The sequence below is a fragment of the Sebastes fasciatus genome, chromosome 3, assembly GCF_043250625.1.
Source record: "Sebastes fasciatus isolate fSebFas1 chromosome 3, fSebFas1.pri, whole genome shotgun sequence".
NCBI classification, from domain to species: domain Eukaryota; kingdom Metazoa; phylum Chordata; class Actinopteri; order Perciformes; family Sebastidae; genus Sebastes; species Sebastes fasciatus.
This window is the reverse complement of record NC_133797.1, coordinates 2,249,387-2,274,868: the sequence shown is the minus strand read 5'-3', so window position 1 is coordinate 2,274,868 and position 25,482 is coordinate 2,249,387. Positions and strand designations below refer to the sequence as shown.

The following is a 25,482-nucleotide window of genomic DNA, read 5'->3' as shown; positions in this document are numbered from 1 at the left end:
GTGCAGTGCTGGTGTTTCCTTTGGTGTTTTGGTGTCTTGTGGTTTGTGACTGGTAGTTTGTGGTGTAGTGGCTCCCCCTGGTGGTGTGATGGGCTGTAGTGAATCCAGTTCCTTGAGGGTTTCTTTGATGAAGCTGTCCACTGAGAGTGATTGGTTTTGGATGGTTTTTGATTTGTTGGCAAACTGCTTGCGGTGGTATAGGCGTGGGTCTTTGGGGGGTTGTGCAAGTGGACGTTGGGGCTGTCTGGGTTTCTGCTGGTTGTCTTGTTCCTGTGATGGTTTGGTCCTGTTGTGGTCTTTTTGTTGGTGTGTTTCAGTTTTGGGGGGATGGAGTGTTTTTGTGGTGGGTGTAGGCTTTTTCCTTCTATTGAGAGTTTCTTTTTTTGTTTTTCTGGTGCAAATGTTCTGCATGTCTTCCTTTAATCGGGGTCCAGTTGCCATGTTAGTGGGTGGTGTCCGAGTGTTTAGTGTGTGTGAGTATGAGTATGGGAAAATAGAATCGATTTAGATGGGGTGGCTGTGGCTCAGAGGGTAGAGCAGGTTGTCCACCAATCGGAAAGTCGGTGGTTCGATCCCCGGCTGCTCCAAATCACATGGCGATGTCCAACTTGTAAGGATCATGCATTTGTGGGATGAGCAGCACAGCTGATTATGTGGGTAGAGCCCAAGAAAAAATTGCCAAAATGCTCTGCCAATGGTAAACAGTGTATTCTCCTGTTGGTATTGACTCTTGTTTTGAGTTGTTTGGTGGATTAGATGATTGAACTCTCTATCAGTAACAAGGAACAAACAAGACATATTGACAATTTTACACTTTATTCATTTAATACACCGTCAGGAGCCTCAGTAGCGGTGGAAGATCCATATGCAGCCACAACAGCCTGACACCTCCTCCTCATGCTGGTCACCAACCTGGTCACACGTTGCTGTGGGATAGCGTTCCATTCCTCAACCAGGATTGGTTGCAGGTCAGCCAGCGTGGTTGTGTTGGTCACTCTAACACGTACAGCACGCCCAAGCTGATCCCTCAAGTGTTGAATTGGGTTGAGGTGTGGACTCTTGGCAGGCCGTTCCATTCTCTCTACTCCCACATTGTGGAGGTAGTCTGTGATAACCCTGGCTCTGTGGGGGCGAGCGTTGTCATCTTGGAGGATGAAGTTAGGTCCCAGATTGTGGAGAAATGGGATTGCCACTGGCTGCAGAATCTCATCCCGATATCTCACTGCATTGAGATGGCCTTCAATGATGACAAGCCTTGTTTTGCCAGTGACATCATTGAGGGAACACACAACCACTCATCCCACAAATGCATGATCCTTACAAGTTGGACATCATTGTGAAGGTAAATAAACAGGCTTTCCAACGATGTAAAGTACAATGCCAATTAGCATTGTAACAACAGTTCCTCTCCGGGAACCATCACCTTAACATGGTGGAGAGGTTTGTGTGTCCCTATGACCCTGAGGGCTGTGTTGTCTGGAGCCTCGTGCTCCTGGTAGGGTCTCCCATGGCAAATTGGTCTTAGGTGAGGGGCCGGACTAAGAATGGTTCACAAAAACCCCAATGACGACACGAGGCAGAGGAGGAGTTACCCGGCCCGGAGGAAGCCCGGGGCCCACGTCTGGAGCCAGGCCCAGACGGAGGGCCCGTCAACGAGCGTCTGGTGCCACGGAGCCCGGCCGGGAATACCCCGAAGAAGGAACGTGGCACCCCTCTCCTCTCCATCCTGTGGGCTCACCACCTGCAGGAAGAACCGCTTGGGTCGGGTGCGCTGCCACACGGGTGGCAGTGAAGGCCAGGGACCTCGACGGACTGGACCCGGGCGGCAGAGGCTGGCTCTGGGGATGTGGAACGTCCCCTCTCTGTGGGGGAAGGAGCAGGAGCTTGTGCGGGAGGTGGAGCGCTATCAGTTGGATCTGGTAGGGCTTACCTCTACGCACAGCCTCGGTTCTGGAACCGTACTCTTGGATAGGGGTTGGACTCTATTCTTCTCTGGAGTTGCCCATGGTGTGAGGCGCCGGGCGGGTGTGGGGATACTCACAAATCCCCGGCTGAGTGCCGCTATGTTGGAGTTTACCCCGGTGGACGAGAGGGTCGCCTCCCTACGCCTTCGGGTTATGGGGGGGAAAACTCTGACTGTTGTTTGCACCAAACGCACCAAACAGCAGTTCGGAGTATTCGGCCTTCTTGGAGACCCTGAATGGAGTCCTGTATGGGGCTCCAGTAGGGGACTCCATAGTTCTCCTGGGAGACTTCAACGCGCACGTGGGCAACGATGGAGACACCTGGAGTGGCGTGATTGGGAGGAACGGCCTCCCTGATCTAAACCCGAGTGGTCGTTTGTTGTTGGACTTCTGTGCTAGTCATGGATTGTCCATAACGAACACCATGTTCGAACATAAGGATGCTCATAAGTGTACGTGGTACCAGAGCACCCTAGGCCGAAGGTCGATGATCGATTTTGTAATCGTATCATCTGATCTGAGGCCGCATGTTTTGGACACTCGGGTGAAGAGAGGGGCGGAGCTGTCAACTGATCACCATCTGGTGGTGAGTTGGGTCAGAGGGTGGGGGAAGACTCTGGACAGACCTGGTAAGCCCAAACGCGTAGTGAGGGTGAACTGGGAACGTCTGGAGGAGGCCCCTGTCCGAGAGATCTTCAACTCACACCTCCGGCGGAGCTTTTCTGGCATCCCTGTGGAGGTTGGGGGCATTGAACCCGAGTGGACGATGTTCAAAGCTTCCATTGCTGAAGCTGCGGCGGTGAGCTGTGGTTTTAAGGTCTTAGGTGCCTCAAGGGGCGGCAACCCTCAAACACCGTGGTGGACACCGGTGGTCAGGGAAGCCGTCCGACTGAAGAAGGAGGCCTTCCGGGATATGTTATCTCGGAGGTCTCCGGAGGCAGTTGCAGGGTACCGACGGGCCCGAAGAGCAGCAGCCACTGCCGTGACGGAGGCAAAGCAGCGGGTGTGGGAGGAGTTCGGAGCAGCCATGGAGAAGGACTTTCGGTCGGCACCAAAGTGCTTCTGGAAAACCATCCGGCACCTTAGGAGGGGGAAACGGGGAACCATCCAAGCTGTGTACAGTAAGGATGGGACACTGTTGACCTCAACTGAGGAGGTAATCGGGCGGTGGAAGGAGCACTTTGAGGAACTTCTGAATCCGACCAATACGCCCTCTATGGTAGAGGCAGAGCTGGAAGCTGATGGGGGACCATCATCAATTACCCTGGTGGAAGTCACTGAGGTAGTCAAACAACTCCACAGTGGCAAAGCCCCGGGGGTTGATGAGATCCGCCCAGAAATGCTGAAGACTCTGGGTGGGGAGGGGCTGTCTTGGATGACACGTCTCTTCAACACCGCGTGGACAGTGCCTAAGGAGTGGCAGACCAGGGTGGTGGTTCCCCTTTTCAAAAAGGGGGACCAGAGAGTGTGTGCCAATTACAGGGGTATCACACTGCTCAGCCTCCCTGGTAAAGTCTACTCCAAGGTGCTGGAAAGGAGGGTTCGGCCGATAGTCGAACCTCAGATCGAAGAGGAACAATGCGGATTCCGTCCTGGCCGTGGAACAACGGACCAGCTCTTCACTCTCGCGAGGATCCTGGAGGGGGCCTGGGAGTATGCCCATCCAGTCTACATGTGTTTTGTGGACTTGGAGAAGGCATATGACCGGGTCCCCCGGGAGATACTGTGGGGGGTGCTGCGGGAGTATGGGGTGAGGGCTATCCAATCCCTGTACGCCCAAAGCGAGAGCTGTGTTCGGATCCTCGGCAATAAGTCGGACTCGTTTCCGGTGGGGGTTGGCCTCCGCCAGGGCTGCGCTTTGTCACCAATCCTGTTCGTGATATTCATGGACAGGATATCGAGGCGTAGTCGGGTGGAGGAGGGTTTTGCAGATCGGTGTGCTGAGGATCTCATCGCTGCTTTTTGCAGATGATGTGGTCCTGTTGGCATCATCGGTCTGCGACCTCCAGCACTCACTGGATCGGTTCGCAGCCGAGTGTGACGCAGTCGGGATGAGAATCAGCACCTCTAAATCTGAGGCCATGGTTCTCAGCAGGAAACCGGTGGATTACCTACTCCGGGTAGGGAATGAGTCCTTACCCCAAGTGAAGGAGTTTAAGTATCTCGGGGTCTTGTTCGCGAGTGAGGGGACGATGGAACGTGAGATTGGTCGGAGAATCGGAGCAGCAGGGGCGGTATTGCATTCGCTTTACCGCACCGTTGTGACGAAAAGAGAGCTGAGCCGGAAGGCAAAGCTCTCGATCTACCGTTCAATCTTCGTTCCTACTCTCACCTATGGTCATGAGGGTTGGGTCATGACCGAAAGAACGAGGTCGCGGGTGCAAGCGGCCGAAATGGGTTTCCTCAGGAGGGTGGCTGGCGTCTCCCTTAGAGATAGGGTAAGAAGCTCAGTCATCCGTGAGGGACTCGGAGTAGAGTCCTTGCTCCTTTGCGTCGAAAGGAGCCAGTTGAGGTGGTTCGGGCATCTAGCACGGATGCCTCCTGGGCGCCTCCCTTGGGAGGTGTTCCAGGCACGACCAGCTGGGAGGAGACCACGGGGAAGACCCAGGACTAGGTGGAGAGATTATATCTCTACTCTGGCCTGGGAACGCCTCGGGATCCCCCAGTCAGAGCTGGTTAATGTGGCCCGGGAAAGGGAAGTTTGGGGTCCCCTGCTGGAGCTGTTGCCCCCGCGACCCGATCCCGGATAAGCGGTTGAAGATGGATGGATGGATGGACAACAGAGAAATAATCCACCAAACACAAGTTTCCAAACTTTTTTTTCCCAGTTTATATGTATATGTGGTATGCAGTGTGAGCATGTAGTGCAATATGCAGTGTGTGTATATATATATATGTAAAAACTGGAAAAACAAAGTTTGGAAACTTGTGTTTGGTGGATTATTTCTCTGTTGTTACAATGCTAATGGTCATTGTATTTTACATCGTTGGAAAGCCTGTTTATTTACCTTCGCAATGATGTCCAACTTGTAAGGATCATGCATTTGTGGGATGAGCAGCACAGCTGATTATGTGGGTAGCGCCCAAGAAAAACTTGCCAAAATGCTCCATCAATGGTAAACAGTGTATTCTCCTGTTGGTGTTGACTCTGGTTTTGAGTTGTTTGGTGGATTGGATGATTGAACTCTCTATCAGTAACAAGGAACAAACAAGACATATTGGCAATTTTACACTTTATTCATTTAATACACCGTCAGGAGCCTCAGTAGCGGTGGAAGATCCATACGCAGCCACAACAGCCTGGCACCTCCTCCTCATGCTGGTCACCAACCTGGTCACACGTTGCTGTGGGATGGCGTTCCATTCCTCAACCAGGATTGGTTGCAGGTCAGCCAGCGTGGTTGTGTTGGTCACTCTAACACGTACAGCACACCCAAGCTGATCCCACAAGTGTTGAAATGGGTTAAGGTCTGGACTCTTGGCAGGCCGTTCCATTCTCTCCACTCCCACATTGTGGAGGTAGTCTGTGATAACCCTGGCTCTGTGGGGGCGAGCGTTGTCATCTTGGAGGATGAAGTTAGGTCCCAGATTGTGGAGATATGGGATCACCACTGGCTGCAGAATCTCATCGTGATATCTCACTGCATTGAGATGGCCTTCAATGATGACGAAGCTTGTTTTACCAGTGAGGGAGATGCCGCCCCACACCATGACACTGCCCCCACCAAAAGCTGTTACTCCATCGGTGCACAATCAGCATAGCGTTCTCCGCGTCGTCTCCATACTTTGACCCTGCCATCCAACTTTGGCAGACAGAACCTGGACTCATCACTGAACATGACATTCCCCCACATGTTCAGGTTCCATTGTCTGTGTTGTCGACACCAGCGCCAACGGGCCTGAAGGTGAAGGGCAGTCATTGCAGGCTTCCTGGTAGCCTTATGAGAATTCACTGTTTACCATTGGCAGAGCATTTTGGCAAATTTTTCTTGGGCGCTACCCACATAATCAGCTGTGCTGCTCATCCCACAAATGCATGATCCTTACAAGTTGGACATCATTGCGAAGGTAAATAAACAGGCTTTCCAACGATGTAAAATACAATGATAATTAACATTGTAACAACAGAGAAATAATCCACCAAACACAAGTTTCCAAACTTTGTTTTTCCAGTATATATATATATATGTGTATATATATATATATACACATATATATATATGTGTATGTATGTGTGTATGTATGAATTGCATTAGCATATTGTATATTATAAATTGTATATTGTAAATAATAATATGCGCATATAAGAAAAGATAACTAGTCAATATGATTAGGTTAAATATGTAAGTAATGAATTGGTATTGTGATAGTTATATTATAAGTAATGAAGTGGTATTATGGATTGATAACAAATTTATAGTTTGATAAGGATAATTATTATATAAGTAATTAATTTATATATCAGTATGACAGAGATAAAAGGTTATAATTATAGTTAGACAAATTTAGTAAAATTTAATTAGAGTATATGTATGGTTCAATAAGGAAGCTGGTTGATTATTAATGAATGACTTATGGAGAAGGAGTGGGATTAATTAAGTTTGCACTTCTCACTCCTTTTCGAATACGTAAATCAAGGCATTAAGTGTTTGACAATTAATTTTTTTCTTATGCTTTTCATTGTATGTAAATACTACTTCTTTCTGGCTGTCCACTTGTTGGTATGATTATTCTTTTTCTTTATTTTTTATTTGATTTTTTTGTATTCTACATGTTCAAAATACATTTTTAAATGAAAATGAACAAAATATATACTATAAACCTGACTACCACACGTTGTCACGGGGGTATAAAAAGTCATAATATAGTATGCCATAAAACATTTCATGTAAAAAGTCATAGTACAGTATAATGCAACATAATAGCATCTTTTTGTGAGACCCTCCTTGTCTTATAAATACCCACATATTCCAAACTCAACGCTTCCAGTCTGTAACACAGACTCTGTCATAAACGTGAAGTCTCAAAGACCAAGCTGAGACAACCCTGATGACAACAAGGTCATTTTCAGACTTGACTACTCTAGAGCCAAAGAAATGATTTTACAACTGTTTTCACTGGCAGAGTAGTGTAACTTTATGTGTAATGTCCAATAATACAATAACAGTAAAATAAGTACTACTTATTAGTAAAACACCACAGTGTTGGAGGCCAAGTTGAGCAAAATCTTTATTGGCCAAGAAGAGCAATCACAAATGATGATAGAATGAATATACAACCCCACCAGCATGCCAGCGTTTTCATAGAAACTGTACAATGTGAAGGAATGTATGGAGCAGGAATACATAGTTATTATCTGAAGAAACAAAAAAGAAAAGTTTTACATCCATATGTTCTGGTACAGTACAAGTCGATTTCAACGAAATGTTTCTGGTCAGTGTTTGGAAACCCTCCTCTGTCATTAAATATTGAGTGTGTTTCTCTGGTTAGTGTCACCTGACCCTTCGTTTCACTGCTTTCTTTCTGAGAGGGTCACTGGGTCAAAAAGCTGGTCAGTTTTCTCTCTTCACTACCAGCGTCTGACTGTGGGTGAAACCAGACACCGCCGAGGTCTCCGGCAGCAGCAGACGGTGCCTGGCTTAGCCTCCTCCTGTGCTTTCTCTGCTACTACTCCTCCATACCTGGGATCTCCTGACTGCAGGTTACGAGTTATGATGCAATCTGAACTAGGGATGCTCATTTTGAAAAAATGTCTTAACTGATAACCGATTATTAACCGTTAACCGACAAGATTTGTGCCTCGTACCAGCTGCAGGAGCACAACAGATATTGGTTGATGGGAGTCCCCAGTTCACCGTCCGGGAGCGTTAACTTAGCAGCTACGATGCTGCGTGTAGTGTCGCGGACATGCAGTCACTTTCCCAGTAAAAGTCTCCACCGCACATTTAGTTTAGTTTAGCAGGTTGTCAGCTGTGTGTCTGCCCGGCGTAACTTTACTGAGTGTCCAACAGTGTGTGTATTTGTGCTACGTTAGCAGCTCTAGCATTGCCGGAGGCTTCGTGCTCGCCGCCGCACACGTAGTCTGCGTAACTTAAGCGAGTTTCCAACAAACCGTGTGTGTGTGTTGGTGGTGAGTGTGAGGTTGTTGGTGGAGTTCTAGTTGTGATCGTAGGTGTAGCAGTGTGTGTTCAGTTTATTTGTCGGTGAATAAATGCTACTAAACTACAACTCCTCCACTCCGCTCAAGTGAGCAAGAGACCGGAGCCGACTTCCTGTATCCTGCAACTCCGGCTCCGCCTCTTAAGGTGGGCTGTTAAGGTGGACCAGCTTTTCTCCTTAAAGAGACGAGCCGCTCCTCTGAGCCGCTCAGCTTTTGAGTTCATTATTAATATTTCTTTTGACCGTTTTAACCGATAGCGTTAATCGGTTGAAATGCTTAATGTCGGTTAACGGTTAAACGGTTAATTATGGACATCCCTAATTTGAACGAGCGAGGGGGGGGCTTTTTAGGGGGAATGATATACATTAAGGCAAAAGGGAAACAAAAAATATAAAAAGGCTAAATTAGAAATGTTTTTAGTGTTTCTCCACATGATCATAGTGCTAAGGCCTCATGGCTAAAAACGAACAAGAGTGCCGAGATTCATCAATACTGATTTTCGCTGGGTTCGGTGTCTTTTCTCCAATTCTTTAACATTCAGTCCCCTCCAATTACAGGTTCAGTGTATTTTGCAGAGCCTGTATCTGACTAACCTGTATAAACAGTCTCTACTACAACAGGGCTACAGATGGTTATTGGTTGGTAGCGAGAGTAAGCCCTTCATATACAGACTATCTGATAGCAAGCATGCTAAATAGACATTAATAGGTTTAGACATTAGTCGATACATAAGGCAGCTTATTCTTTTTTTTTACCCATATACATTTTTTTTACCCAGTTGTTCACTTTGGCCCCAGTCCCCATTTGAAGGAGAGTGGGTGAATACATTTAGGGGAGAGGGAGAGAGGCGCCGTAGAGCAACTCTGAATGAATTGTTATTACAAGGCAGGTATTGGTAATTATATCAAAAGACAGCAAGCAAAGGAAAGCTGTAGGGCGAGGGGGGGGGGGCAGGTGGATGTGGTGGGGCCTGCTATGGACACAACAGCCGATTAACAGTGATATGAATACAGTCACATTACACAACCTTTGATACAATTATATAAAAAAAAGGCAAACAAAAGTTGATTGTACAGTTGCTTTTCCACATGTACTTCATACTGAGAGAGGATGGAAGACACCATTCTGGAGAGCTGGAAGGCAGGGGTTAATCTCTTCAAGCAGCAAACATCCGGGACAAAAGAAAAACAGGGCTGAGGGTGTGAGGAAGTAAGGTGCTACATGGCACAGCTCAGTGGGGGGTGGAGGGAGTGAGGATGGCAGGTTGGTGAATAGAAGTGGCTCGTGCGCAACCAATGGGGTAGATAGGGAGGTGCTGGATGGATGGACGGAAGTGGGGGGGGGGGCGGGGGGGGGACTGCTGCTACGGATAGTGCTACGGATGCTCACAGAGAGGTGGAAAGGATGCTGGGGGGTTAAGACAGCAAGGCAGTAACTAAGGCATGGAATGCACAACTAAGTCAAAACAAAGAAGGCAGAAATGGTGGACACAGGTTGGGGGTGGGGGGGGGGGGAGCGGGCTGTGGGATTTTTGATTCCCTTCCCCCCAAACACAAAGGCCTCTTTTTAGTCTTTCCAGTCTTTCTTGATGTTGAGGTTCCACTCCCAGGACAGGTGGTCGTGCTTGTCGTCGTCAGTAAACTTGGATTTGATGACGTAGTTGCCGCGGGCCAGCAAGCCTTTAGGAGCCTCCTCCATCGTGGTCAGGAAGTCAAATTCAGTGGCACGAGGCCCGTAGCTGCCCACCATGTAGTCCGTTTTGTCAACTGTTAACAGATGAGAATGGACATTATGGTTAGAGAAAAAAAGGGACTGTATTTGTTTAATTATGTCCTTATATAGACACAATTTCTTCATCATCCTTTTGTCTTTTTTATATTTTTGTTCATTGAAGAATTCTGACATAATTTGTTAAAAGGGACTGTTTGTGAGAATCAGAAATGTCTTGTTAACAGCGACGCCTGTGGCCGTTAAGTCAACGAAAGTCAGCGTCCTGTTGCTCGTGCTTGTGCTCGCTCTACATAGACATGAACAGGCATCGCTCAAAACAGTGAGGAGACACACGTCAGCTAAAAGCACAATATCACTCTACATTTCAGCTGCTTGGCAGTAATGTTAGCTGACCAGACGACGGTCTCTCCATGAATCAATGCTGATCCTAGTGTTGGCTTTTCCTGCCTCAGCCTCCCGACCAGAGGGAACAGGGGAGACACCGGAGTTTTGGTCGGAGATGATAACGTTTCTGTAACGTAACATTCACTAGATATTCTCAGAGCTAAACTAACTCTTCTGCAGTGTGGAGTGTGCATGCACGTAAGAGTGGAGCGAAATAGTGAGAACGAGCGCAGTGTGTGAGTGTAGGAAGGCAGAGGAGCAGAGTACATCAGAGACTCCGGCCCTGGAGACCAAAGCTACGGTCTCCCCCGCGTCCTCCGACCGCGGCCAACACTGTTTAACAGACGGGCTTCACTAGATACAGCCAAGACGTTTTCGTGCTTCCGTGTAGTTTGTGTTGGAGTCTGAGTCTGAACAGCGTAGCCACACGCGAGCGTGCATGGGACACCGACCCGCAATGATTTATACGTGTAAGAAGTTACAAAAAGTCCCTTTAAACTTTTAGCTATATTCCAGACACCTACAGGAGACCTGAGAGGCTAGTGAGAAAAAAAAAATTCTGTTGATCTGAAGTCTGATCTAAATTGTTTTTGCTCCTGTTTAGGACTTAAGAACAGTTAAAAAAAAAGGTTTTGCCAGGATCTTTCTAAGTTCCTTCATTTTTTTTTTAATCTGTGAAACGGGTGGAAAAAAAGTTTTGCCAGGATAATGTTTTGTCCTATCTGTGAAAAACGTTTTGGCGTTGACATTTTTTTTTTCTCAGAAACATTTTCCAAAGTGTTTCTTGTTGTACTTCTTATTTCGACCCATTTTTTTCACCTGCCAAAAACTCTTGATGCTGGCAAAAGTTTTTTTCCCACCTGTCAAAACTTTATCCGCGCCTGTTTCAGAATGATGAAAAAACATGTAGGAACTTAGTTGAAAAAAAAAGTTTTTGCTGGGGTAATTGTTCTAAGTCAAAAACACAGGAGAGAAAACTATATAGATCAGACTTAGAAAATGGGTCAACAGATTTTTTTTTCCACATTTGCTTCTCGGGGATTCCTTAGTCATCGCTGGAAACACGTGTAATTACTTGTTAAATACAGTGTTTAAATGAAGTACTGGTGTTTTTGTGGACAAAATTTCAAAACAGGTCACCAGAAATTGTTCACTCACTCCTAATTCCTTTCCTGAATGTCTGCTGCACATACTTCAGGCCCGAAACAATCTCCTTGTTCACCTGAAACAAACATTAACAAACATTAGAAATGAACAAAGACATGTGGCCAGGTGTCCCTGAAACTTTATAAAATGTCAAAGGATGGGGAAAATGCAGTGTCCTGTTTTGCATCTAACCTGTTTATTTCATTGAGATATCAGAAGATAACTCATGACTGTCGCTCTTTTTACAACTAATGTCCTGCTCCAGATACATGTGTCCTCTGAGCACAGCTAGATATACACTGATCAGCCATAACATTAAGACCACTGTCAGGTGAAGTGAATAACATTGATTATCTGGTTACCATGGCACCCGGTAGTGGGGGGGGGGATATATTAGACAGCAAGTGAACATTTTGAACTTTGAGTTGGAAGCAGAAAAAATGGGCCAGTGTAAGGATGTGAGCGACTTTGACGAGGGCCAAATAGTGCTGGTTAGACGACTGGGTCAGAGCATCTCCAGAACTGCAGCTCTTGTGGGATGTTCCCGGTCTGCAGTGGTCAGGACCGACCAAAAGTGGTCCAAGGAAGGAGAACCGGTGAACCGGCGACAGGGTCAGACCCGAGGCTCATTGATGCACGTGGAGAGCGAAGGCTGGCCCGTGTTGTCTGATCCAATAGAAGAGCTACTGGAGCTCAAACTGCTGGAAAAGTTAATGTTGGTTCTGATAGAAAGGTGTCAGAACACACAGTGAGGAGCAGTTTGTTGTGTATGGGGACCGGTCAGGGTGCCCGTGCTGACCCGTTTCCACCGCCCAAGAGTGCCTACAACGGGGACGTGAGCATCAGAACTGGACCACAGAGCGATGGAAGAAGGTGGCCCGGTCTGATGAATCACGTTTTCTTTTACATCATGTGAATTGGAGGTGTTGACTCGGCCTCCAAGTTCTCCAGATCTTAATCCAATGGAGCATCTGTGGGATGTGCTGGACAAACAAGTCCGATCCACGGAGGCCCCACCTCGCAACTTATACAGGACTTAAAGGATCTGCTACTGACGGCTTGGTGCCAGATACAGCAGACCTTCAGAGGTCTAGTGAAGTCCATGCCTCCACAGGTCAGGGCTGTTTAGACGGCAAAAGGGCGACCTACTCAATATTAGGCAGGTGGTCATAATGTTATGGCTGATTGGTGTATACTAAATCACTATCAGGACATGAGACTGAATATTTCCTGTTTTTTTTCTACAGAATATGATGCAGCTTAAATGTCTTTTCCTGGCCTTAAAATCCCTGTCTTTTGCCATTTCACATGTTTTTTTCTCAGAGCCCATACTCTGCTTTAGTTAACTGTAAGATATATTGACATAATATGAATATCAAAGTGTGCAGTCTTGTGCTTCCAACATTAAACTGGAAGCTGTGTCTTCACTGATAAAGATGCATAATGACTAACTTGTGTTCAACAACCCAAATATCAGAGATTTTCAAACATTATTGGTGACAAACTGAATCAACTCTGATGTATTAGCACAATCGCATTTTCATAACGGCAGTGAATAACAAGGACGGATACACTCATATTCCATAGAGACAGACTAGGACCATTTCTCCTGGATATCAGTGCATCTACCACAGCTCTCACCTTAAAGCTGATCTTTATTTTGTATTCGACGCCCTCCATCAGAATAAAGCCCTCATTCTTCAATTCTTCCAGGTCTCCTGTTACAAACCAGAAGAGAAAAAAAGCACATGCATTTACATTTTCTTCATAATCATCACAGTGACTATGTTTACATGAACACTAATATTCTGAATATGACAACATTCAGAATATGATACGGGTCGTGTAAACAGTATATCTAGTTGACTTTTCATTAGGCCTTAATTAGCTATTGGCAGTTCTTGTTTGCAGTGCACACATGGGAGTGCACACAACTATCACTGCATTACTTTGATTAGGGATGCACCACTTTTTTTCAGACTGAGTACAAGTACAAGTACTTACATTTGGGTACTCGCCGATACCGAGTACCGATTCGAGTACTTCTCTGTACCAAAAGACCCTCGTTAATAGAAAGCTGGAGGGTGTGAGCCACACACGGCAGGCTGGGGAGTCCCGCATACGAGGCGGTGCGCCGCGACCGGCTCTAGGTCGGCTTGGAAAGGCTCGGGGTGAAGGTGGCTCGCGGCCGCAGCTTTAAAGCGCTCCCCGCCCAGACCTTGCCGCACCGGGGACAAAGGGCTCGCTGCGACCAACCACGTTGTGCCGCCAGATCGGGGTGGCACAAGGCGCCACATGGGTCTGTGGCGATGTCTGCAACCCACCCGACCCGTCTTGAAACACGGACCAAGGAGTCTAACGCACGCGTGAGTCAGAGGGTGCAAGCAAAACCATGCGGCGCATTGAAAGTGAGGGCCGGCGCGCGCCGGCTGAGGTGGGATCCCGGCTTAGCAGGGTCGGGCGCACAACCGTAAAGTGGTATCGGAGCCGTTTTGCGAGTACGAGTACATGAGCACAGTATCGGACCCGATACTGGTATCGGTATCGGTGCATCCCTAACATTGATATTGAAGAAACTTCTCAGCTGCAGTTCTAAAGGTTGGTCTTCCTTTCTAGGATTTCCAAGCGGATTTGTGGACGTTAATTTGTGATGGACATAGATAATGATATGTAAGATAGTGTAAGTCTCAAGTGCATCCTGTCTGTGTGTTCACATTTGACTGAGTAATTAGTTTGAAAATTAGTGTTTTTTTTAGTGTTTCAAAGTACCTTGATTGCATCCATGAGCTGTGTGTCACCCCCTCTGCTGCTGCTGGAACTGCTGACCGCATTGAGAAGCAGGCCAAATCAGAGGGAAAAGCTACAACTACGGCCAAGTGTTGGAGTTTCCTCATTGGCCATTACTCTTTCAAAATAAAAAGGCGAGGAACAGTCCTTTACGTAAATGAGCCCGTCCAGCGCGACGCGTCCGGCTCATGAAACTTGGACCAAGCTGTGAAACTAGGCGATCTAGTTCTAAAATGAAACCAGATTCAGCAGTGGCATCATCGCCTATTTCTTACTTAAAATGTTTTCAGAAGCAGGTTTTGGTGGATTGTTTAGACGGAATAACAGAACGTTTACGAGCAGACCGCCATGTTGTTTCCTGTTTGAAACGGCGAGCAGAAAACCAGCGACCAATCAGGTGCGTTGCACATCACCGCTTCAACAGCCAGTCGAGTGGAGCAGCATGTCCCTTAGTTTCCTCGCAGGACCTGGTGGACATGTACCGCTGGATTTACCATTATAGACATGACCACTGACTATTTGTGTAACCACTTAGCCACTAATTCACAGACTGACCGTACACAGTCCAGACATTTACTCGGTTTGGACCTGACCTTGACTTGTTTTTAGAAGACCGTCATGTGAAGTCATATCATACACTGGTACCGCAGCTTCAAGGCCACAATAATCCAACATCAAATAAGGATTGTCATATAGAAGCTGCCTCGACTCCTTTACTGGTAGTGATCCGACTCACTGACTAAGTCTGGTAAAAACAAAAGTTTTTGTTGATAGTGTCTGAGGAGTACCTGTTCCTCTCGTCTATGGAAATGGGGGTGGACAGAACATATAGAATTATATACTCTGTTAGTACATATACAATATAAAATATACTGCAGTGCAAACTAGCCACAGAAAGGTCTGTGAATTCTAACCTGAACAAACCTGGGTTAAACCAAAACTATCTGCGTGGCTAGGTGCTACTAGGCCTGTTGCAATTATTATATGATCGCCCGATCGCAATCATCCAAAATGACCGCGACCATTTTGTACAATCGCTAGATTCCACAAACAAGGGAATTTTAAGTCAATGTTAGCTCCATTTCCATCAGCTGGGTTGTCGCAAATAAACTGTCTACCTGAGCATGAGGTTCCAATGTCAGTAAAAAAAAAAAACAGAGCTCGGCTGTCCGCACTTTACTGCTGTTGGACAGGTTCTTTTGTTTCAGCTTTCTGCAGCAAGATGATGACAGAGAGGTGCCAACAATGGGTCTCTTTATTTATAATGGAGTCTCCACTACAGGTGACAGCACTGGGGAAAGTTATGCTGGAGATAATTTACAGTCCTTTGCTGCTTCATTTCAGTATGTGTAGAATTGTTATGCAAATTAATCAAATTTAACAGTTGATCTGTCCTGTAATATTATATACTTAATTCAAAAAACGCGTTTCAAACGCCAATTTGTTGCATAATCTCTTTATGGACAAAAGGAAATAAAATACCTTGAGCGAGTGTAAAACCTTTTTAGCAATATTGTGGATGTTTTGTTAAATTTTCCATAATTAGGTAGGCCTATACAACAGATTTCAGAAAGAGCTATCAAAAATAAATCTATGTGCAGCAGAGCGAGAGGTTTATTTGAAGCAGGCTCATATTCGAGACATGCCTTTATTTCTAATTCACTGTTTGATAGGTATATATATTTATTTATTATATGGCTTAGGTCTTGAGGAGTTGTAGCATTTATTCACCAACAAATAAACTGTACACGCACTGCACTGCTGTATTCACAGCTATAACATAACTTCATATTCACCGTCGTCACACACACGCTAGGTGGAGACTTTTACAGGGAAAGTGGCTGCATGTGTCCATGACAATGCACGTAGCATTGTGGCTGCTAACTCTCCCAGTTGGGTGAACTGGGGACTCAGTTGTCTGTTTTGCGCATACACTGCAGCTGGCGATAAATTATGGATTTAACCTGTTTGTGCATCGGCTTATCGTTGCAGCTGACCGGCTTGTTAGGCATTAAAACCACAGCACCCCTGAATGCAAGGCACTAACCTTTCGGTTAACGATGAGTTAATGAGTGTCAGCTATCGGTTAGAGAAAGAAAACAAATTTGCATCCCTAGTCTAGAGCCATACTATACAATATTTTTGGGACATGAAAATGGTCCAATTTAAAGAGCTGAATATCAACATCACTGTAATATTAAGCTAAGATTACTGGCAAGGACTTTCAAAAACCCACAGTCAGACAAACTCTGAATTGTTTCAATTCTATTTACAGAGTGGACAGTCATTCATTTAGCTGAGAAAGCAGGAGAATCAAGACTGATGCAGGGAAAGGTAGGCACGGGACAGAATGTTCTGGATGGACTATCAGAAGTACATTTCTACAGTCATCTGCCAAACAGATAAAAAGAATCCAATCTATGTACCTCATCTATGCCTCTCTACCTCTGTAGGCAGACGATTCAAACCTTCACAGATGGATCTGTAAGTACAGTAATAGTACAGTACAGTAGTGGATGAAAATGAAAATGAAAATGAAAATAGACAGTCAGTGCTGGGGTCAATAGTGATGCTATATTGACTGGTAAGAATATAGTTGCGACGAGAAAGATACGGAAGAAAACATCTATGTTGAGATGTTGTGTTGAGTTGATGTGTTATATCTGTTGAAATTCTCATAAAATCCTGACAGCAATCAATAAATTAAATGCGCCAACAAAAAAAAGGAAAACATCTGGTATCTGTGCCTGTTGCCCAATTCAAATGCAAAATGATTAGCGATGCATCTCAATTTATCGCATCCTCAGTTTTCCATATTACTGCACAGCAGCAGTCAGATCATTGTGAACTCTCTTTTTATTAATTTAGAAAGTGTTCAGACTACAACAGTCTATAATATAAAAAGCTGCATCTTTTCAATACCAGTATCTGTGTGACCCATCACATAATCATTACAGAAACAAAACAGAATCCTTCTGCAGTGCATTAAGTATGCAGTAATCTACAAAAAAAAAAATGTTCACATAGCAGCTCAAAGACAGGGCACTTCCTGAATGCCTATGGAATTTTAAGCTGTACAAAGCTCCACCCTCTGTGACACACAGTGATCAGAGGCGAGAAGAAGAGGATAGAGGAGAGAAACGTGACAGTAAATGACAGCAAAACGCAGAAAAGACTCGACCCCGGCTTTAAGGCAAACATTTAATTTATCAAGTCCATTTTTGTTTCATAAACCAGCCTGAACAGGGACTTACTTTGTAGATCCAGCACCAGGGGGTTTGGGGCACTTTCACAGATCAGAGACATCCGGGTCACTTGGACATTGGGAACACTGGTATCTGAAACAGAATTTAAGAAACAGGTCGGTTCAATAAAGACACATATTTGAAACACTGTACACACTTTACAGCTCATTTTGACTGTGCAGAGTAATCACTACCATCATTCACTAACAATGCCATTACTTTGTTCATACTATGCAGATTTTTGTTCAATTCCTATTAACCAGAGAAATCATAACATCAGGTTGTCAAGTAAGACACCAAAAAACAGTGTTAGTGTGTACAATTAAAGGTTCACTGTGTAACTTGCAAAAATCCTTGTTATTAATGACACTAGTGGCTGTTAAGTGAACAGCAGTCAGCATCCTGCTGCTCATGCTGGCTTGCGAGCATTGGCCAAAGCAGTGAAGTGACACACGAGACAGAACGTGACTGACCGGCATCATGTTGATAGAATGCTGCAAAATAGATTCCACTCATTTTTAGAATATCGTTACTGTCTGTAATCCTATATTTTATTTGGATCACTGGCTCCATGAACGATCGGCACCGACCACAACACACACAAAATATATTGTGATATTGTGGTTTTAGCTGGCTAATGATAGCTAAGGTTTGCTTGCTTGCTACCCGTAGCAAAATATAGTTTTAAGTTGATTGATGTCAGCTAATTCATCCAGACTCCCGGGGCTCATTCTGGCTGGTAAATTGGCTAGCTTTCCATTTATCAGCAAATGTTACAAAGCAACCGACGCCAGATCCATGCAGCTGAGCTAAGTTACAGCCAGCTGGCTAACTTTAGCTTGGGTTACGGTTAGCTAGTTGGCCTCTTTACTTTGTACCGTTAACATTATTTATTGTTGGCTAAAATCAACACCATTGTTGTACCTCTGCAAAATATGACAGATGTAGTTGGAAAGTAGCAGTATGGGGCACAGAATTTGATGAACTTACTGTTTATCAGAGCAAAAATGAGACAAGAATGAGTTAGCAAGCTAGCGCACCCTACGGTCCCTCCGCCTCACTTCCTAGCGCTTAGAAATCAGTCCACAGGCTGTTATAGGCAACTGAGACAGTCGGGAAATGTCTTGTTTTTTAAGTTACCTTACAATCCGTTCGCCCATTGGCAATAAAAAACAATCAGTACATGTAAAAAGTTACACATACAACCTTTAATGTACAGGTATTTCTTTGTGACAACTCCTGTCTGAACCCAACTCAGACCAGGCTCCAATCAAAAGGCCTGCACATGATGCGTGTCCAGTAAAAAGCAGCTGTCTAAGTGAGCGGGCTCAGGGGAAGTGAAATCAGGACAGCTCTGCTGTAGTTAAGACAGCCTCTGCAATAATTAGACTTTAGTTTATTCTTAGTCCCACTGAAGCAACCGCTTCTCTTCACTGAGCACACAGCATACAGATTTATCAGGAGTTCAACAAGCTAGGTCACAGATTGCCATGAATGCATGCATACTGACTACACACAAGTCCCTCTGGCTGTCTGATTTAGCTTACAGGATGTGAAAATCTGGAAAGACAACCAATACTGCATCTTAGACCTCTGTCAATCCCCGTCAAAGTTGAAATAAAATCTCTGAGATGACCTACATCAAATCTTATGGTATAATAATTTGTCCTTAGTCCTGACAATTGTGCTACTAGTCTTTAGTGTATAAAGTTGGCGGTTTGCGGGTCGGATGGTTGATTAATGCATATTTTTGCAGGTTGGGCAGTGGGCAGGTCTGCGCAAATAGGCTTCAAGTGTGAACATAGCAGAATTGGCATATTTCAATATGTTTGGTCTAATAAATAACCTAATCCTTTTGTTTGTTTATAACTACAGGCGCAGACAGCTTCGACAGCTCATTCTTTTTCCGGAAATCATATGAACACGGGCAAGGGCACGCTGGTCGGCTTTGAGTCCGTTATTATCAATTAAGTATTAATAATTAGGTTAAAAATAATAAAATATGCTTAAAATATGCTGCAAATAGTTTTTTGTGTTGTATTTATAATTTGTATAGGCTACCAGATAACATGCTCATTGTTTTTCCCCATCGACCAATTGATGGTTGAAGAATAGGTAGAATTTCGACCGAGAATTTTCTTTGGTTGACTACTGCCCTACACCAATTTAAGTTTAATTTTGAATATTATTGAGTAATATTAAGTATAAGACTACTGCCCAATCTACACCACTATATTAGCCAAAAAGGTAGCATCCTTCCTGACTCATTAGCAAAGCAGAGAGGATGTTCTACACACACACACACACACATAACCACAATGCATTACCAGCGTCAGCGGCCACCGAGCCAAGCAGGGCTTCCTTATATTTTCGTAGGCTCTCATCATCCTTATCCAGCTCCTGGATCTCTTTCAACGACTTTTGGGCTGGTGGCTTGTAGTTCACCGCCTCTGGTTCTTCGTTTTCGGCGGCAATGGCTGCTAGCTGCTCCTTAGTCACGTCATCCTCGGCCATGTCTGGAGACAGAGTGGGTGCAGGGGGAGGAAAATAAAGCAGGTAGGGTTGAGAAAAATAATGGGAAGAAAAACTAGGACTTTCAAATGCACAGCATGGAAGGAGTTCCTCCTGTATTCCTAATGAACACTTGCCTCTTGGGGAAGGGGTTGTAAATCACTGGACAAACAGATTACCACAACAATAATGCAAGTGAGGAATGCTGTTGGAAAGTGTTCAGCCTACTGGAACTGTGGCTGCTCCGGTGTGCGACTGTGACGTTGACCTGAGAAGGCGGCTGCAACAGCGTTTCTTCTCACACTACTGCTGCTGCTGATGACCTAACTCTGGCTGCAGTGTGATATCACCTCAACACATTTCTCTGAAATAACATCACCACCACTAGGAGGGTCATGAATGAGGCGTCATGCATCACATGATACAAAGCTTCTCCATGGGAGGGTATGGCCACTCACAGACCCAGATATTATATAGGTCAAACCAAAAGGACTGTGTTCCTTTGGCATGAGGAAAATTAGCCTGCAGGGATGTTTAAGAAAATATTGACCAATCAAACCGTCAGGTTTCTCACTTCTTGTGCTACTTCCATACATTAGGATCACAACAGTGTCCAACAAGTTGCTTTAAAACTCGGGCAATGCAGTACATTTCTTTTTTGTTTTTGTTATTCAGCTCCATGTCTGATTTTTTTTTGTCTGCATAGAAAATATCATTTTGTAAAGAACAATCTGAAGTACAAGCACAAGTTTACTCTTGGGCACATAAAACACAGGGTGATCCCTTGCTAAGGAGGTTAGTGTTGGAAAAAATCCCTCTGCTGAAACATAACAAGTCACAAAAGCAGGAAGAGCTTTGTTTATGCCAAAAGTCTTGATATTCACATAAAGGCCATTCCACCTGCAGAGCTACACAGGCCTTGAGTCCTTTGTTAAGCAATGCAGTGTAGACATTTGAATCATTGTGATTACTGCCCATTTGTGTTACATTCTCCTACAAACAAGACAATTGATGACATCACTAAGGGCTTTAGTAAATTGTGGTGACGAATGAACTGACTATTTTTTAAACCACACAATTAATCGAGAAATTAATCAGAAGATTATTTGATAATGAAAATATCTGTCAGTTGAAGCCATAAGATAACACTATTTTGACAATATATTAATCTTTACGTCATTGTCAGCATTTGCTGTTTTTCTTAGTCCTTAAAGTTTTAGACTGTTGATTGGATGAATCAAGCAAAAATGATGGGGATAGGGATGTGAAGAGAATCGATACTTCCGTACAAAGTTGATGCTAAAATTCTTAAAATGTGAAGGTTCTCTGTCAGGGCCTGAGACTAACGTCGTCCCGATGACAATACGGAATGTGTTCGGCACACAATTAACTCACTATCGACGCATCCAGGGGACACACGCTGTTTTTTCCCTGATAATATTACATTGTGAACTACAAATCTGTGTTGAAATTGGCAGGACGAGAGCTAGCTGTTTGTAGCTGGTAAGCAGCACAAAGCTAGTAGCTAATGTTAACAGGAGATGCCATTAAGATACGTTCAGACTCTATTCAGTAAAATGAGTGTTGGGCGAAGGTAAATTCTAATGTTATAAAGATGTGTTCAAATGTAATCTTGAAAAATGTAGCTTTTGGTGAGACACTTGAATAAATCCAGTTGTTTGAAGGAGATGTTTTCACAACAATATAAAATAGATAATAGAGAGGGAATTATGACCTGTTTAACTTCCTAATAAAAACCAGTGTGCAAACGATTATAAAAAAGTGTATGCTGAAGTACATGGGATTTATTGTTTTACTTTTATTTTTTACCATGGTATTGAATTGATATCGAGAATTGTGGAATTTCATTGGCATTAGTATCAACTACCTAATTTCTGGTATCATGACAACCCTACTGATTAATCAAGAAAATTGTTGTTAGTTGCAGACATGCATTCAACTATAAAGAAACATACGTGTGAGCTAATTTTACCTTCATCTCCCCCAAACAATTCTAAGCCAGTAATAACATTTTAATACCACGTTGACATCAGTTTACACAATGCTAAGTAATGTGTTGAAGTGACTGAGAAAGTTTTAGGACATGATAGTAGGGCTGCACAACCAACTGTACATTGCAAATAAAATTTACATTATTGTTGGTCATTGCAAATTTGGAATGAGGAAGCAAAAACAGCTGTGAAGAATTTTAAATGTTGAGTTACCATAACTAATATTCACAATAATCCTGTCAACATATGTAAAGGCAGAGGTGATTATCACTATATAGATTACTCCTTCTGGTTTGAAGAGAGAATCTCTGAGCACCCATCTTCCCGACTCTCTCCTCTGACCTGCCCAAACTAGCAGCCGTCAGAGGAATGTCTGCAAGCAGTAAAGGAACCAACTCTGCCAACTGAGGAGCTTTAGTCTGCAGTCACATAGACATGCCTGAGCAGGGTCCAAAAAACAGCTCAAACATTTCCTTTGCTCTTCTTTACTACTCCACCACCATACACACAAATGATGGCACCTGAAGCAACCAATAACTGACTAACTCAAAGAAGCATCTGTAAAATATTCTTCTTCTCAGATTTAACCTCAACTGGTTGCACAGATTTTCTATGAGCAAATCTCCCTTTATATAAGATAAAACATGTATCAAATGTTTTATTCTGTTTGGTTGAGGCAAGTATCATAATATCATTCAACTTTTATGGAAATGACTGAGTAGATCCAGCAGAGAATGGGCCATAAACAAAACACTGCAGCAAAGGAGTCCAGACTTGTTTTTATAATATGGTTTTCCCCTTGATCTCAAAATGCACTCCACTGTTTTGCAGAACTACATTTGATATCCACATGAGACAAAAGGCTGTTTTAATGACAGGAGAGGTGCTGGTGGGGGAGGGTGCTTCAGAGTGAATGCATTATGTAACTGCTGGTATTAAACTCTGTCACCCTGGTGAAAAATCAGGTCCTCTCCCCTTCTCTTTAGGTGCTTTGTTTCTACAGTTCAAATGGGTTCAAATGGACAAGAATTAAGGAGTGGACCAAAACTGATATAAGAGGCCTCGTCAAGCGCTGTCATGCAAAACATCAACATTAAGACATTTCAGGCTTGCATTGGAATCCAATGTGACAGGCCCACCCCACCCAACCAGGGAGGAAGAAGCAGCCTTTAGCAGCAAGTCATTTCAAATCCACATATATAGTGTACAGAGGAGATGCATGGGAGGCTGACTGACGGGTATCTCTTGTGTCTGGCCTGGGCTTCAAGGACTAAATCTATTCTAGTATTAAAGTAGAACAGACTGCAGGGCAACAGCATTAGCTCCTCGGTCTCTTTCCATCCCTGCTGGCCTGATACAAAGAATACATATCAAATAATACGGAATTATATAAAAAAAAAGTGTAAACGAAAGAAATATCCTTTGTGTTAGGTACGTTGTTTTTACTGGTACAGCAATGTTACAAAGCACAGCTTTTAGAAATCACTATAATAAGAATAAAACAATGTTTCCCGGAAAGAAGTTAACTGTGATAACACAATGATGGTCCTCTGCCAGCCAGAGCTGCTGAATTAAACTGTCTACCACAGATGTCAAGTGAAGATGCTGTGAAGAGGCTAACCGCAGATCCCACAGCGAGACACCGGTACCTGACATACCATGACTGTGCTAGCTAACGGTACCTGGGATCTAACAGACCTCTGCTGACAGCAGACCAGGGAGCGGCTCACACTGCAGGCTGCACTACAGTGATCTAACGGGAGTGATGGAAGGATTTATACTCAACAACGGTGCTACACTTGTCTTCCCGTGCAGGGTGGGACTGAAGACAGGGACAAGCGGCTAGCTGCTCAGCTGCTTCCCTAGGAACAATCAGCCCAGCGAACCAGAGCCTTTTGCTAACATTAGCAGCCTGACTAGCTGTCCTTAGTTACCGGAGAGTAGGATGAAGTCAGCCCGGCTGTAGTGATGTGAGCCGGGTAGAATGTTCTAGAACATGTCTGTCTTATTGGCTGCCCTTTCAAACTTCGGACACTTACCGTTTGATGTAATGCAGCAGTGATATCAGGTGCCTCTGCAGTAAGTGCTTTGCTTGCTCTGCGCTGCGCTCCTCTGCCAGTATGGCGAACAAGAGAGGAACAAGAGACGAACCAGAGCCCGGCGCCGCCCATGGCACCGCCCCGTGCGCCCTGCGCCCGCGCCGCGCGCGCAACACGGTTCCGGGAACATGTCCGCGCACGCTGCACGGAAATGACGAGCAGTGCGGTGGCGCGCCCAACCAACAATCACGTTTAATGAGTTTTTGCCCATAGTTTAGTTTACCAACACAGTGACGTCATTTCAAACAGAACCTTCCCTCTATGAATACTGTAACAGTATTAGTAGAGTACTGGATTCTCTTTTTATTCTTAGTCAACTGTTCTCACCAACATTAGGCTACTTATGACTAAAGGATCAATATGTAATATATTTACAGTAATAAATCATAAAATGACCATGATATGTCATCAGAGATTAAAGCAGCAGTAGGTGGAATTGGAGGAAATATGATTTAAAGTATTTTTTTATAAAAATGTCACTATATCCTGACAGTAGTGCATAAGACAGGTAATTTGAAAAAAATCATGTTCCTCTGTGTCATCCGGTGCTCCTAATGGCATCCACAACAGAAAGGTCACTGTCTTGGTGGTATTTGGATGATCCTGATTTAATGCTTGACAGTGATGAAACTGAATCACTACAGATGAGTATTTTACTCTCTTATATCCTCCAGCCACTCCAATGCTAACAGAATTGCAACTAGTTCAACCGCATACACTCAAGTAATCTGATGTTCTCCTATTAAAACTGAAGTAGGCAAGATTGGAGCAAATATGATTTTAAAAAGTTATTTCTATAAAACGGTCACTATATCGTGACAGTAGTGCATGAAACAGGTAACCTGAAAAAAATCAAGTTCCTCTGTGTCATCCGGTGCTCCTAATGGCATCCGCAACAGAACGGAGGAAATCAACCAATCAGAGCCAAGCTGGAGCCTGTCGTCTCTGAACAGCCGTCAATCACTCATGACCTCCGGTCAAACTAGGCAGCGCTGATCAAATATGAATAAATATTCTGTTACTGAACTGTTCCAATGTTTGGAATTTGGACTGCTGTACCCAGTTTTAAAACGCTAGCCGTCAGTACTACATATTGTTCCTTTAATGCCTATAATAAAGACTCCTAAATAATGATCAGGCATCCATTTAACAACATGAGAATGAGACTATACATTTTAAAAGTAGTAAAGTAATAAAATCCTCCTGTCACAGATGAAAATCTGCTACAGCTACTTGGTCTGGTATGACCGGTGACTAATGTAAGCAAACTGAAAGAAAGCTGTGTAACTAAAATTAGGCTACTCCTCTGTACTTGTGCCACACTGTTCAATTTGCATAATTTACCATTATCCTATGATTGTCACTTGTTGCCACATACAGCAAAATGGTCTCACTTTAAACTGGGCTTTAGTAGCACATTTTGTCCCTACTTAAGACATCTGA

The 25,482-nt window shown here is 44.3% G+C and overlaps 1 protein-coding gene across 1 annotated transcript; it reads right to left on the bottom strand.

Annotated features, from left to right (window-relative positions):
• Positions 1-7,180: 7,180 nt before the first annotated feature.
• LOC141765149 (rho GDP-dissociation inhibitor 1-like) lies at positions 7,181-24,148 on the bottom strand. The gene is made up of 6 exons (XM_074631142.1): positions 23,980-24,148; positions 19,745-19,933; positions 17,427-17,510; positions 13,027-13,103; positions 11,398-11,461; positions 7,181-9,890 (listed from the first exon to the last, which is right to left on the bottom strand). The coding sequence occupies exons 2-6, from the start codon at positions 19,929-19,931 to the stop codon at positions 9,691-9,693; spliced, it is 612 nt and encodes a 203-aa protein (XP_074487243.1). The 5' UTR covers positions 19,932-19,933; positions 23,980-24,148; the 3' UTR covers positions 7,181-9,690.
• Between the last annotated feature and the right edge of the window lie 1,334 nt (positions 24,149-25,482).

What these genes read in the sequence shown, in the direction of transcription:
- LOC141765149 (XM_074631142.1), bottom strand. Translation starts at nt 19,931, where the DNA reads ATGGCCGAGGATGACGTGACTAAGGAGCAGCTAGCAGCCATTGCCGCC. An exon ending in CCTGGTGCTGGATCTACAAA is followed by an intron (nt 13,104 to 17,426) that starts GTAAGTCCCTGT and finishes GGTTTGTAACAG; the next exon opens with GAGACCTGGAAGAATTGAAG. An exon ending in ATTCAGGAAAGGAATTAGGA is followed by an intron (nt 9,891 to 11,397) that starts GTGAGTGAACAA and finishes ATCTGTTAACAG; the next exon opens with TTGACAAAACGGACTACATG.